At 37.8% G+C, this 13,048-nt stretch overlaps 2 protein-coding genes across 6 annotated transcripts in view; both read left to right on the top strand.

Annotated features, from left to right (window-relative positions):
* Nucleotides 1-337: 337 nt before the first annotated feature.
* Nucleotides 338-5,732, top strand: decr2 (2,4-dienoyl CoA reductase 2, peroxisomal). Of its 2 annotated transcripts, none has more exons than XM_028025694.1 (10): nt 338-553; nt 1,322-1,420; nt 1,533-1,601; nt 2,364-2,415; nt 2,499-2,634; nt 3,236-3,360; nt 4,102-4,195; nt 4,298-4,402; nt 5,138-5,326; nt 5,487-5,732. In XM_028025694.1, exons 2-10 carry the CDS (start codon nt 1,323-1,325, stop codon nt 5,519-5,521), a joined length of 903 nt encoding a protein of 300 aa, XP_027881495.1. In that variant the 5' UTR covers nt 338-553; nt 1,322; the 3' UTR covers nt 5,522-5,732. The 2 variants fall into 2 exon arrangements, with proteins under 2 accessions (XP_027881495.1, XP_027881501.1); XM_028025700.1 differs by having other exon boundaries at nt 5,138-5,375.
* Nucleotides 5,733-7,905: 2,173 nt separating this feature from the next.
* Nucleotides 7,906-13,048, top strand: part of rab11fip3 (RAB11 family interacting protein 3 (class II)) — a 32,432-nt gene continuing 27,289 nt past the window's right edge. For 2 of the 4 annotated variants that reach the window (XM_027999813.1, XM_027999797.1), the window contains exon 1: nt 7,907-9,882. In XM_027999813.1, the coding sequence (XP_027855614.1) occupies nt 8,785-9,882 (1,098 nt within the window). In that variant the 5' untranslated portion in view covers nt 7,907-8,784. Of the gene's footprint in view, nt 9,883-13,048 lie in introns of all 4 variants that reach the window. The other 2 variants (XM_027999805.1, XM_027999822.1) reach the window with 2 other exon arrangements.

Genomic DNA, 13,048 nt, shown 5'->3' with positions numbered 1-13,048 from the left:
AGAACATTTCTGAGACTAATCTAAAAATGTCTGAGTTTTTGTTAGCAAATTTTCGATTAATCAAACTCAGAAGTTTTCAAGTTTTTTCTAGCAAATTTCTGATTCGATTTTTTGGCAGAAATTTATTATTACTTTTTTCTATCTGCGCCATAAAATATTACTAGAAGAATAATATTACAATTTATTTTCGTATTATTTTCTATCATTTTATTTCTCTGTTTTCCATGTGTGTGTTTTTTTAAAGGATAGATTTAATACTCCGTCGTAGTAATGAGACCTTTAGGAACAGAAATAAACAATTACAGGAAAATACTTCATTACCCAGAATGCATCAGTGGAATTACAGCGACTGCGTTCAACGTCCAAGGTCCATGTTGTGCTCCTGCAGAGCTTGAGGAACCGATCTGAAGAAGTTCTCTGTGTGACAAATTTGGGTTTTAGTTTGTTTTTCTTCAGTCACGCTGAACAGAACCAGAATCAGAACCGAAACCAGCTCATTTCTTGCAACAACCGAACTGACAGAAACCACTTTAACTGGACCGAAGAGAACAGAGTGAGTTAAATGCTGTTAAATTCACTTAAGTTTAAGTTTACATTTTATAGAGATGTCTGTAATAAACTAGAGGAATGTTTAACTTTGAGGCCAAAATTTAGTAAAATAAACAACAATATTAAGTGTATTTTGCTTCCCAGTTTGATCCTTTTAAGCTCAAACTGGGATGTACTGGAAACCCGAACACAGCACCAGGGACTTGCAACGCTTTGGAAAAGTTTTCACAGCCCTTTTTTACATTTTGTTGCAGAAAATTCTCTGTTGTGCATAGGTAGAAAATGGATTCATTATTTTTCTCTATCTAGTTTTTAAGTTTTTAATAAAGAAAACAATAGCAAGTATGAAATACTGGAAGTTTGCTCAACAAAGCGGAAATCCTCCAGTCCACTAGGGGGAGTCTGCAGTAAGAAAAAACTCAAATATGCTGGAGTTTTATAATTTTGTGAAAACATGAAGTATAACGTACCTTTTCTTTCTTCTTCCAACTTTCTTCTCATCCTGTCTTTCCTGTTTCTGGTTCCATAGGATTTGGTGATGGTCTCCCTCTAGTGGTCTGGAGGACTTTGCAGAGCTTCATACGTGCTGATGTTCTAATTATTTGTGTAATTTTTTAAAATTTGTTTTTGTGTATTTTGGAGTTTGAATCATGCATGTTTGCCTCGCCTTTCACAGTTTGCTGTGTGTTTCCATCTGCCAGCCTCCGTACATTATAAACTGGATTTAGCCTCTAATACAATCACTTTGATTCCTTCTGGGGTTTTTCATCAGCATGGCAGAACACAGAAGAACAGAAGAGCTTCCTGAAGATGTTGGTTCAGATGACTGCTTGGCTTCATACACACACATCTACAGCCCAGATTTACTAAAGTAAGCTTAGTATATAATCAAATACTTATTTGTTTACTTGTGATTTCTTGGATATATGCTGTATTTTCATTACACTGCTTAAAAGAGATGTAATGTTCTTGTTTTGTTTAAGAGATCAAGTTGCTTTTATCACAGGAGGCGGATCTGGAATAGGACTTCGTATCGCTGAGATCTTCATGAGGTGAAGGATTTCCTGTTCTGTTTTAATCTGCTGTTAATAAAGGCTGGGAACAAAAAAAACATTATTATTATTATTATTATTGTTGTTGTTATTATTATTATTATTATTATTATTATTATTATTTTAGCACATTGGCAACAGTGGAAATAATGTTTGTGTTCCACTACAGTTAACTTTAATCTGCAACATTTATATGAACTATGTTAACTATATTAACTATAGTTCATACTGGCCAATAGTGATGATGGGAATCAACATTGTTGAAATTAGCACTTTAGCATTAGCTTCCACTGAATAAAATGTTGGTGTAGCGCTTTAGCTTTAATGAAGCTAATGATTGGTGCTTTAGGGTTAGCACTCACTACTGATGTTTGGGTATAAACACATGGTTGAATTTAACAATTTAGCATTAGATTCTGCTAAATACAATGGTGGTGTAGCATGTTAGCACTGTCTTCAAATAAATATCATGCTGTTATAGACTTTCACATTAGTGGAACTATTGTTTATTAGTGTTTTAGAGTTAGTGCAGCTAACATTTTAGCTAACAATGCCCGCTAGTGGTGGTGGGTTGGTAGTTTTTGCTAAATATCATGTTGGTGTAACAGTTTAGCTTAGCTTCTGCTAAATACCATGGTATTGTAGTGTTTTAGCATTAGTTAATGCTAAATAACATATTGGTGTCACATTTTAGCATTAGCTTCTGCTAAATATCTTGTTGATATCAGAGTTCAATAATTATTTATTATCTTTCTTTTCCAGACATGGTTGTGACACAGTGATCGCTAGCAGGAACCTGGACAAGCTGAAAGAGGTTTCCTCATTATCTGCCCAGTTCTGGTTGAATATTATCTATGTGTCCCGGCTCTGTGTCGACTTCATGAAAATGTTTTCTAGGCGGCGGTGAAGCTGTCGGCTGCTTCAGGACGACGCTGCCTCCCTCTGCGGATCGATGTGAGGCAGCCTGACGGCATCGCAGCCGCTGTGGACGAGACGCTGAAGGAGTTTGGCCGTTTAGACATCTTGATCAACAGTACGTGATTTATCCTGCATCGCGGTTCTGTTCGCCTGAATTCCACCCAAAATGATATAATTTTAATGAAATGCAGCAGAGTTCACTGGGAAAGTAGAGCAAAGGTCGCAGATAGTCACTTTATTCAACCGAATGCTCATTTTCTCTCAGTATTCCTTTAAATTATAGCAATAAAATAAGCAGCATTCTCATTTCAAAAAACCTTTTTTGCTAAATTATTAAATAAATACACATGAACTCAACAAAAACATGTTTATTGTTTTTAATCTGTTATTCAGCCATCAGATTGGTGCAAAGTTCAACTTTGCAATGTTTCAGGAACTCCTGATCATTCATGGAGAATATAGAGGACCAAAACTGACATAATTAAAAATAAAAGCAGAAGTATATGTATTTGATTTTTTCTTCTCCACACACATTCCTTTTCACCAATAAATGTTTATTTTTTCTATCCCTTTATACGTGGGTCTTTGTCAAGAAATGTATATAAGGAAAAACAAAATATATATTTACTTCCGCTTTTATTTTTCATTATGTCAGTTGTGATCCTCTGAACATAAATCCCTCTGTAGATACAGTAAAGAAAACTGATTTAAAACAGATGCTGCTGGAAACTTTCTCTGTCCTGCCTCTGCACTCTCCTTCAACGCTTTCAAAACCGTCCTGGAGATCGACACCATGGGAACGTTCAACACCAGCAAGGTGGTTTATGAGAAATGGTTCAAGGTACGGGACTCCATCTGCGTTGTTTTCATAAAAACAAAAACATTTTCATTCCTCAAAATGTGCTTTAATCTGCAACATTTCACTTTAAATCAATGAAAACATATCTGCCATTATTAGAAAGGAAGTGGACATTTTGACATTTTGACTTGGATCCAGTTTTAAAGACGCTGATTCTGACCAAACGCATGAAAACTTCTGAATTCAAAGACAGTTGCAAAAAATGTCTGAAAACAATGTTTTTGCCAATATGTCTGGCATTTAGCAAATATAAATAGTTTTATTAATTCCAATGAAGCTAAATCAAGAAAAGTTTGGTCTGATTTTACTCCAGACAGCAGCTGCGTTTCCATTGATCATATAACTGTAGGATTTGAAATTTTGAAAGAAATTTGTTTAATGGAAAAACGCTAATTAAAAAAACAACTTGTTTTTGTATAAAAAGTTTTTACATATTTCATATTGAATTTATTTCGCAAAACTGCAGTGGAAATACTTTTTTTCCGCATCATACGAGTCACATGACCAGCAAACAGGACATTACTACTGGCAGAAACGACAAAGATGACAAGAGGAAGTGTTGTAACTGAATTACTTGCATCTTTTAAAGATGCAAGTAATGAAAAAAAAGTCATGTAAATTTGACTTTTTTTAGGTGCTACAAGAGGGCAGTAAGTTTGCTAAATGTTTTTCAGTGAATTATCCTCTTCATGCTAACGCTAATGAGTGCGGCTGCTTTCCCAGGATCATGGCGGCAACGTGGTGAACGTCTCGGCCACGCTGGCGTACCGAGGGCAGGCCCTGCAGGTTCACGCTGGCTCTGCCAAGGCAGCAAACGGTGGGAGCATTCCTGGTTTTATTTCCTGTTTTAATGTGAGAATGATGAATAAATAAATGACAGGAAGCTGCTGCTGCTGCTGCTGCTGCTGCTGTGTTCTAGATGCCATGACGAAGCACCTGGCGGTGGAGTGGGGGCCCAGCGGAGTACGGGTCAATGCCGTGGCCCCCGGTCCGATCTCTGGTACCGAGGGTTACCGCAAACTCGGTAAACATTGAACCCATTAGATTAGTGGTGCGACTTAATTAAAGTTTTTTAATTAATAGCAAATTTAATCATAAACCTATGTATGGACAACATGAGCAACATTTTCAATTTAAAAACCCATTTTAGCTGCTAAATTAGTAAGTAGTTAAACATATGAGCTCAACAACAGATATTTATTTTAATCTGTTATTCAGCTGAAATTTCCAATTTGTGAAACTCAGAAATTCAAAAGTCAAAAATTTACTTTTGGAGAAAAAACAATTCTAGAAAGTTTCTAAAATTACTGTCAACATTTCAGATTTTTTTTTCATATTAATTTTCTAATTTTGTAGCACAGAAACGTTTGAGTCTTTTTGTGCAAATCTTTGACTTTTGGAGCTCAGAAATCTTCTTGTTTTTTCAGAAAATGTCTGAGATTAATCTAAAAATGTAAACGTATTGTCAAGCAAATGTTTGTCTTAGTTTTTCTAAAAGGAAAATTCTAGATTAATCTAAAAATTTCAAAACTTCTTTTCTAAAAATGTTCTAACTTTTAAAACTTAGAAAATTTTATGGTTTTTTTCTGGAAAAATTTTTTAAATCTCAAAATTTCTGAGTTCTTTCTGGCAAATTTTTTCTTTTGGACCTCAGAAATTCCATTTTTTTTTTTTAATGTAAAAGTTTTTTAGCAGAAATTTTCTGCTCCGTGGTAGAAAACATGCCTGACTTGCTTTCCGTTGTTTCCCAAACATCCAGGCGGTCCTGCTGCCGAGGCCGCGGGTTCGTTCCAGGCCGTTCCTCTGCAGCGAGCCGGCAACAAGACGGAGATGGCCCACTGCGCTCTCTTCCTGGCCAGCCGAGCGTCTTCCTACGTGACGGGCGCCATCTTGGTGGCGGACGGCGGGGCGTGGCTGACCTCGCCCAACGACGTCTCGGCGCTGCTGGGTATAGCTGCCTCTAAACGCGCTAAGCTGTGAGTCCTCCTCCTGACCAGGTGGGTAGGAGGAGGTGCAGCTTCTGGAGAAACGTTCCTACAGAGAAAGGCTCTGATTCTGCCCAAACAGAAATATGATATCTGATACTTATATTTATTTTGCTCCTACAGGTTACTGGTTGCCGGAAAAGAGGAAGGACAAGTGATCAGGAGAAATCAGGACCTGTGTAAAGAAATTAAGCAACTTATGGACAATGTTTGATGTTTATTATGGATTCTGCTGCTTTAGGTGTTGGAAGGTTTCTAGTAGAGAAGAACACAAATAAATTATGTTCATATTGTTTATAAGGAATTACAACTGTGCATTAGGATTAAAAAATTAGTAAATTTCAGCCAAAAAATGTGAGATATCTCTTAGAAAAAAAAGATTCTGAGTTTCAGAGTTGAAAATTTGCTTTAAAAAAATCTCAAACATTTTGATATTAATTTCTGAAATTTTCTTGATAAACCTCTGACGTTTCTGAGTTCAAAAAGTGAAAAATCTGCTAGAAATTTTTTTTAGAGATTTTATAGAAAAAACTTGGAAATTCTAAAGCCTAATTTTTGAATTTTAAAATGTCAAAAATTTGCAAAAGAAAAAAAAATCTGAAGTTTTTAGATTAATCACAGACATTTTCTAGAAAATATTCTGAAACACCAGAGCTTGAAAAATTTTAAATTATCAAGAAAAAACTGAACTTCGGAGATTAATTTAAAAAATGTTCTAAAAATATGTTGGAAATTCAAATGTCAAAAATTTGTGAGTCCTGGAAAATTTTTGAGTTACAAACGTTGAAAATTTTTAAACTCAGAAATTTCATAGTTTTTTGCTTTTTGTTTTTAGAAAATTTCTGAGATTACTCTAAAAAGTTGAGTTTTAAAAGTCAAAAATTTGCTGGAAAAAAACATAGAAACCTGAAAATTAAAAAAAAAAAATCCTGGGATTGATCTAAAATTGCAAAAGTTTTTTTTCTGAGCAAAGTTTTTACATTTCAAAAAAATCTTAGAAATCTTGAAATTTTTCAGTGTTTTGGCAGAAATTTGCTCCTCTTTTTTCTGTCTACCGAAATATGCTGTGGTAGGTAAAGCAACAATCCAGCTGTCAGTACTGTAAAACATTTCCTTTGATTTATTCAGTAATAAAAATCTTTCTATTCAGTTGTTGCTGTATGACAACTTGCTTTCTCTCCAGTCTCTTCAGATTGTTGGGTAGAAATGGAAACTTACTGCAAATCATTTTTTGAAACTGCTAAATAATAAATAACACCAGTATCTACAAAATAGTTTAAAGCTGGAATTTAATTTAAATGGTTTAAAATGTGATTCGGTTTTAATGTGATGCAGTTCTGCTGACCGTCAGAAGGGGGCGCCAGAATGCTGTAAATCAGGGGTCTCAAACTCCAGTCCTCGAGGGCCAGTGTCCTGCAACTTTTAGATGAGCCTCTGCTGCACCACCTGACTAGAATAATCAGGTCATTAAGGTTCTGGAGAACTGATCTACACAGGAGGAGGTCATTAAGCCATTTCATTCCAGTGTTTTGTACCTGTGGCTCATCTAAAACCTGCAGGACCCTGGAGGCCTGGAGTTTGAGATCCCTGCTGCAAATACTTCTACTAGCAGCTCAGTGGCTCATTATTATGAAACGAAACATCGCCCTGTTTTTTTATTATTATCTTACTGTAAGTAAGCTATTGGCTTTGAAGAAAGTCATAAACAATTATCTGGATATGATTATAGTGACTCAGTGGTGTGACTCTGTTTTAAGTTTAAGGCAGCATAGATAAAAAGCAAAAACCTATGAATGTATGTGTGTATTTATATATGTGTATTAGGGACAGTGAAGATGTATTAAAATCACTGTAAAGTAAATTTCTTACTTATCAGAAATTTTAGTAAATATCTGCTAAAAAATAAAAACATTTCTAGTAAAAACAACATATTTTCTCAGCCACAAAAGTTGAAAATTTGCTAGAAAAAAATTTGTGATTAATCTCAGAAATTTTCTAGAAAAAAAGGGAAATTCTTGAGTTTCAAAAGTCAAAATTTTAACATTTGAAGGGTTTTTCTATGAAATTTTCAACTTCTCAAACTCAGAAATTTGGATGATGAAAATGCATGAACGCATGAAAGATCTCTTGTAGCCGTCTGAATTACAGTGAATATATTTGGTTTTATTTTTAAAGATTTATTTTATTTTATTTTTGGAAGAAGATGCGTATGTATGCCTTTTTATGATCTAAACATGATTCTTCGGGGGTGGCCATATTTCGAGAGGGTGTCATGGCCCCCTCGGGCCCCCACTTGGTATCCCCCCTGCCCTAGCCGACCTAAAACACAACAAACGGTTTAATGCGGTTTAAAATCTTCCAGTGAGCAGAAAATGTTATATATATATTTTAGAAACACTGTATGTAAATATGCGGTTTCCATTGAACATCGGCGTTATATTGTGTAAAACAACTTCCGGTGAAAAGCTGCTATGGAACCTCACACTGCGGGGTATTTTCTATGCGTGCGTCTGACGTCATCGCTGAGCGTATGCGGCTGGAGGAGGCGGAGGAGGAGGAGGAGGAGGATGGGACACTGCTGATGCTGATGCGAGAGCTTTCTGTGTCTGTGATCAACATCGGTGGACAGAACCTCGCATCATGGATCTACCTGATCTCATTTGAACACCTTAGTTTTATTTTTCTGGAGAAGGAGAGGCGCTGATCCGGAGAACGACGCCGGATCTGAGGAGGAAATAACGGTTTCGACTCGTCACTCTTCTCTTCTCCTGGCCTGTCTCGGCTGACACAGGTGGACAGAGCGGGGAGGGGGACGTTTAAAACAAGGAAACGGAAGGAAATGAAGACATAGCGTTGGATTATAAGATCCAAAAAGGAGAAACTGACCATTTTCGCTAATTAGGGCTAAAATGTTAACCTGTTAGCAGTCTGGTGGGCTAATATGTGTAGCTAGTCGGCTAGCAGCCGCCTCGACCAATGGCCGCGGAGAAGGTAGATGCTCGAAGGAGGAGTTAGAGCCAGTTGTCCGGCATAAACACGGCGGCTCCGGGGCTGGACAACCCCAGCAGCTGGAGCTCGTTTCGGCTTCGTGTAGCGCTAATTACCGTTTGAGGCTCAGCCGCTGGTGCTGGTTTCGGCTCGGAGGCGTCATGTCGGCGGTTTAGCGGCTCGCAGGCCGTGAGGGAAGGAAGCGTGCTGATGTTGGATGTTTTCTGGCTCAGCAACCATGACAGAAAACCAGGCTGTGAGTGAAAACATGTCTTATGCGTTAAGGTAACGCTTTAGAAGTGTGGGTTTGGTTTTTGTTTTAATAAACGGAACTGATATTTTGACTCTTGTTCACTGGAAATTCAAAGTTTCAACCATTGAAAACATGGCAGTGAATTTTAAAAGCTGCTTCCTAACGATAGAGGTTGTGTAGATGGAGCCTACAGTTGTTTCTGGCCCTTTGGGGCATGCTCAGTGGGAGCCAGAGCAGCCATTTCCGCTGGGATTTCAACCAGTGGATCCAGACTGTGGAGGTGTTCCGAGTCCCAGCAGTACTGGTCAGACTGGTTTGGACTTCAGGAAAGGTGACTATGACGATGCAACGCCTCAGAAAAGTGTGGAAAAGCCTGTGGCCCTGGAGGACCTCATCACAGTCTCGGCTTTTTCCTGTGGGGATCTGCAGCTGGAAGGAAAACAAGCCAGCGCTTATCTGCAAGGGTTGACTTTAACTGAAAGTTTTGAGGAAATCAGCGACAGCACTTTGTCGTGGCTCTTCTCTCCAACTCTGACTGATGTGATGGGGAAGGAGTTGACTTTAAAAGCAGATTCCCATGACGAATCCAACGCCGTCGCTGATCAGGGCGACCTAATAAGCCTCGGCTCTCCTTTTAACATCTCCAGGAGGAATTCTGGAGAGCCGTTTCTGCTGGTTGACCTCTCTGGGGTCACCCAGGACTCGCCCAGCGAGTTAAACACTCAGATTGCAGAGGAGCAGGCAGCGCTCCCTCCCTCTCAGACTTTGTCACCTGAAACCGGAGACAAAGGTTTATTCCCTGATCAAGTGACTGATCTGCCTTTAACCAGCAGCTCTGCTGAGAGCTGCCATTCGCCACCTTTGTTGGATTTTGACAGTCCTGCTTCTGTTGTACCAAAAAATGAGGCTCAGTCTGCTGTAATCGGCCATGTTCCTTCAGAGGAAAGGAGTGAAAACGATGAAGACTCTGTGGATTTGATGGAAGACCGAAGTAATTTCGCTGCTAAAACGCGATCAAACCAGGAGGAAATGGCTCTGGATCTGTATTTGACTGCTGAGGAGGTTCATGATGATGATGATGGTGGTTCAGAGGAGAGGCAGCATCAGGTGGCGTCTTTTGATTTAAACCTTCCTCCTCCTCCGGCGGCAGTGGGAAACGCCAGACAAGACGACGTGTCTTCTCTGAAAGCGGTGTTCGACGCCTTGGACCAAGACGGAGATGGGTTCGTCCGCGTCAAGGAGTTTTTGGAGTTTGCGGCGGCCTACGGGGCAGATCAGGTGAGATGGCCGTTTCTCTTTTCAGGAGCTGCTTCTGATCGGAGCGAAGCGCCGAGTAAAATGATCCACAGATCCATTTATTATTGATTCTCTGAGAGTCCGACTGCAGGAAGCCTGTTTAGCTCATCCGCTTAAAAACATCATCAGTTCCTGTCTGGGTTTTAGGTTGTTACTGAATCAAATATACACTTCTGAAACGGTTAATTGGATTCATCATGATTAATCGACTATTTTAGTAAGTGATTAATCATTAACTTAAGTATACAGACTCAAAAAATAGGCCTTTTGCTGGACAAAAGCCTTCAGAGTAGTAATTGAGCCAAAACTGTACAGAATGTATACATATTTTGTATTTAAGATGGAAACTCTTTTGTCTGTAATGTTCTTCCCACTGGTAGTTTTAGCTTCACCTGGTTCAGGTTTATAAAAATAATGCTATGGCATTGTAGGAAATAAAATGTGTAATTTCTTATGTGGTGAATCAATGCTGGTATTAGCAGGATGTTTGTTTCTGATGGGGATTTAAAATCTGCCAAGCATGTTGTCATTAATTCAAACCGAAACGCATCAATACGACACAGATTCATCTTTTCATTTTCACTTCCTGTGGTTTGGGATAATCTGGTGGTGTGACTGGTATGTCCACCCCTTCAAGCCTTTATCTTTACTGCTAATAAAATAAAAATGTAAAATATATTTCTAATTTAGAGATTTATTTTGAATGAAAATGGGACAGATTGCAGTTCCAGGCCGATCACTTTAAAAACTCTGATCAGCCAATTTAAACATTTTTAATAACTGACACTGTTGGGTATTATAAGGTCACAATAACCCTAAAATGTTTCTGTTTTATTTGATTAGAGACGTTGAACCACGCCTGTGAAACAATACAAAGTTGTTTTGAACATTTGAGTATTTCTGTCCAAACTTGGACAGTGGCTGATTTTCTGACCTTTTTGTGGATAAGATCGATTTCACGTGTAAGAATCGGCTGAACTGAAGGAAATTATTTTTAGTTTAATTTTCCAATCTGCATGTTTATGTGGCTTTACAGTAATCAAGAGGCCCGGCTCTTTGTTTGCATATTTTCTATGCTAAACAAACGTGCATAATCAACAATTAGGCTTAATTTCAAGTAAAAAAAAACATTAGTATTTTTATCAACCAAATCCACTCGCTTACTTGATTTATAGGAAGCGTTAAACTTTAAATGTATCAGAATTTTTGAGTGATTTCAAATCGGTAATATTTAGAAAACTTTTTGTCCTATAATATACTAATAGGACAACATTTAAATATTTTTTCAGCTTTTTTTCTTTTGAGTGGTTGGTTATTTATATTAGCATGAGCTGCTGTGTGATAGCAGTCATTGTAAATCAGTTACATAGTTGACATGTGAAACTAGAATTAGCAAAGGGCTGAATAACATCATTGCCATTTAAGTCTATCAATTACTCAGTTTTATATATATATATATATATATATATATATTTATTTGGCATTTCCTGTTTTTATCCACAGTTTTTACTCTGTTTATTTTTAAGCAGTTATGAGACTCAATGGTGAAATCTTAAACTGCCTCTGCTCCAGTTACTCAGCAGGTCGTTGCTCGGCAACCAAAGAGAGAGAGTGAGTTGATTGCACCAGCCCAGCTAGCTAGCTGTGAGAGGTTGAGCAGCTAAAGCTTTTCCTCTGCCTACATCTCCCAGAATGCTGTGTGGTTATTGAATATTCAATCAGATGTGTTATCTATTGATATTGATTGATATCTATCGTGATGCATATTAGAGTATTGCCCAGCCGTCCTTTAGCATCTTTGATGATTGTCATTGAGAGTCTGTGTTGAGCTCAGCTAACAGTTGCTAACAGCATCTTCCATGGCTGAAAGAGGTTAAAATCAAATGTTCAGTAATGGCGTAATTACTGAAGAGTGTGTTGTTAACCTGGTATCACTGGCTGAACTGGAGCTGATGTTTCAGACCCTCTGGTCCGTTTCAAACAGGCCTCACCTTGTTGATGTTGTACCCAGTTTGGTCGCCCTGCTAAATCTTTTGAATCCCTTCTCTCGGGTCGAAGCCCCCGTTTGGCCACACGTCTGTCTCCCCGGTTAGAAATGTGAAGGATTAGGACTGAAATGTTTTCTCATGAGTCAGACTGTCCACCAACTGAAAACCTGTTAGATAACTTTATTTTGAAGGGCTGATTTTTCCATATTTCCCAGTAGCCACTTGAATGTCGGTATGACGGCCATTTTCCAACACCCTTTTTAACCAAGCATTGCCTTAAAATGTCACTCATTTTCATGACTTGGATGAACTTGATGTCACACATTGTGTTTTTGATGCCGTCATTTTATTTATACAATTTTAAAGTGATATGTACCAAAATAGACCACCAAAACTGAAACTGAGGATGTTGCTGTTTGTCAGACGACCCACATCAGTCGTCAACTGGAGGAGATCATGTGACAGACTGAGGTACAGTCATCTTAATGGTTAGCTTTAGCCTTTTTATATTTAGACATTTTATTTGTAGCTCTTTCTGAAAGCTTTGCAGAAATTAAGCACTGAAGTAAATCAAACAAGCTCAGTGGTTTGGTATTAACTTCTAATATTTTGTGTAGCATTAGTTTCCGCTAATATTTTTACATGTTTAGAGTTAGCTTCTGGTAATTTATGTTTAGGATTTTAGCATTAGCTTTTGTAATTTTATGTATTTAGCAGATTAGCTTGTGATTGTTTAGCTGTTTATGGCTACCTTATGATAATTTTGTTTTCAGTGGTTTAGCCTTAGCATAACTAAGATTCTTCCCTTATGAGTTGGTGGTTAATGAAGCTAACATTAACTACTGCCTATTTTAGCACAAACATGTATTCTCCATTACAATCGTGGTAGCCATTTTGAAAAATGTCTGCCAGAAAAAGGAAACGCAGGATCAAGAAAATAATTTCTATGGTTCAGAATATGTAGCTACAATTGATGCCAAACAGATTCGTATAATTTGTGATTTTAGTTCAGAAATTAATTTTCCATGATGACCACAGTGGCCATCTTGGAAGATCTAAACATTGTCAGTACATATGATTTCTATAAGTCCAATTATATATGATTTGACACCCAAAACATTAAACTGTGGTAAATATTAAGTCTTCCTTGATGAACATAT

The sequence above is a fragment of the Xiphophorus couchianus genome, chromosome 2 (assembly GCF_001444195.1).
Source record: "Xiphophorus couchianus chromosome 2, X_couchianus-1.0, whole genome shotgun sequence".
Classification (NCBI taxonomy): Eukaryota; Metazoa; Chordata; class Actinopteri; order Cyprinodontiformes; family Poeciliidae; genus Xiphophorus; species Xiphophorus couchianus.
Note: the sequence above shows the minus strand (reverse complement) of the source record. Positions and strands in the feature narration are given on the sequence as shown.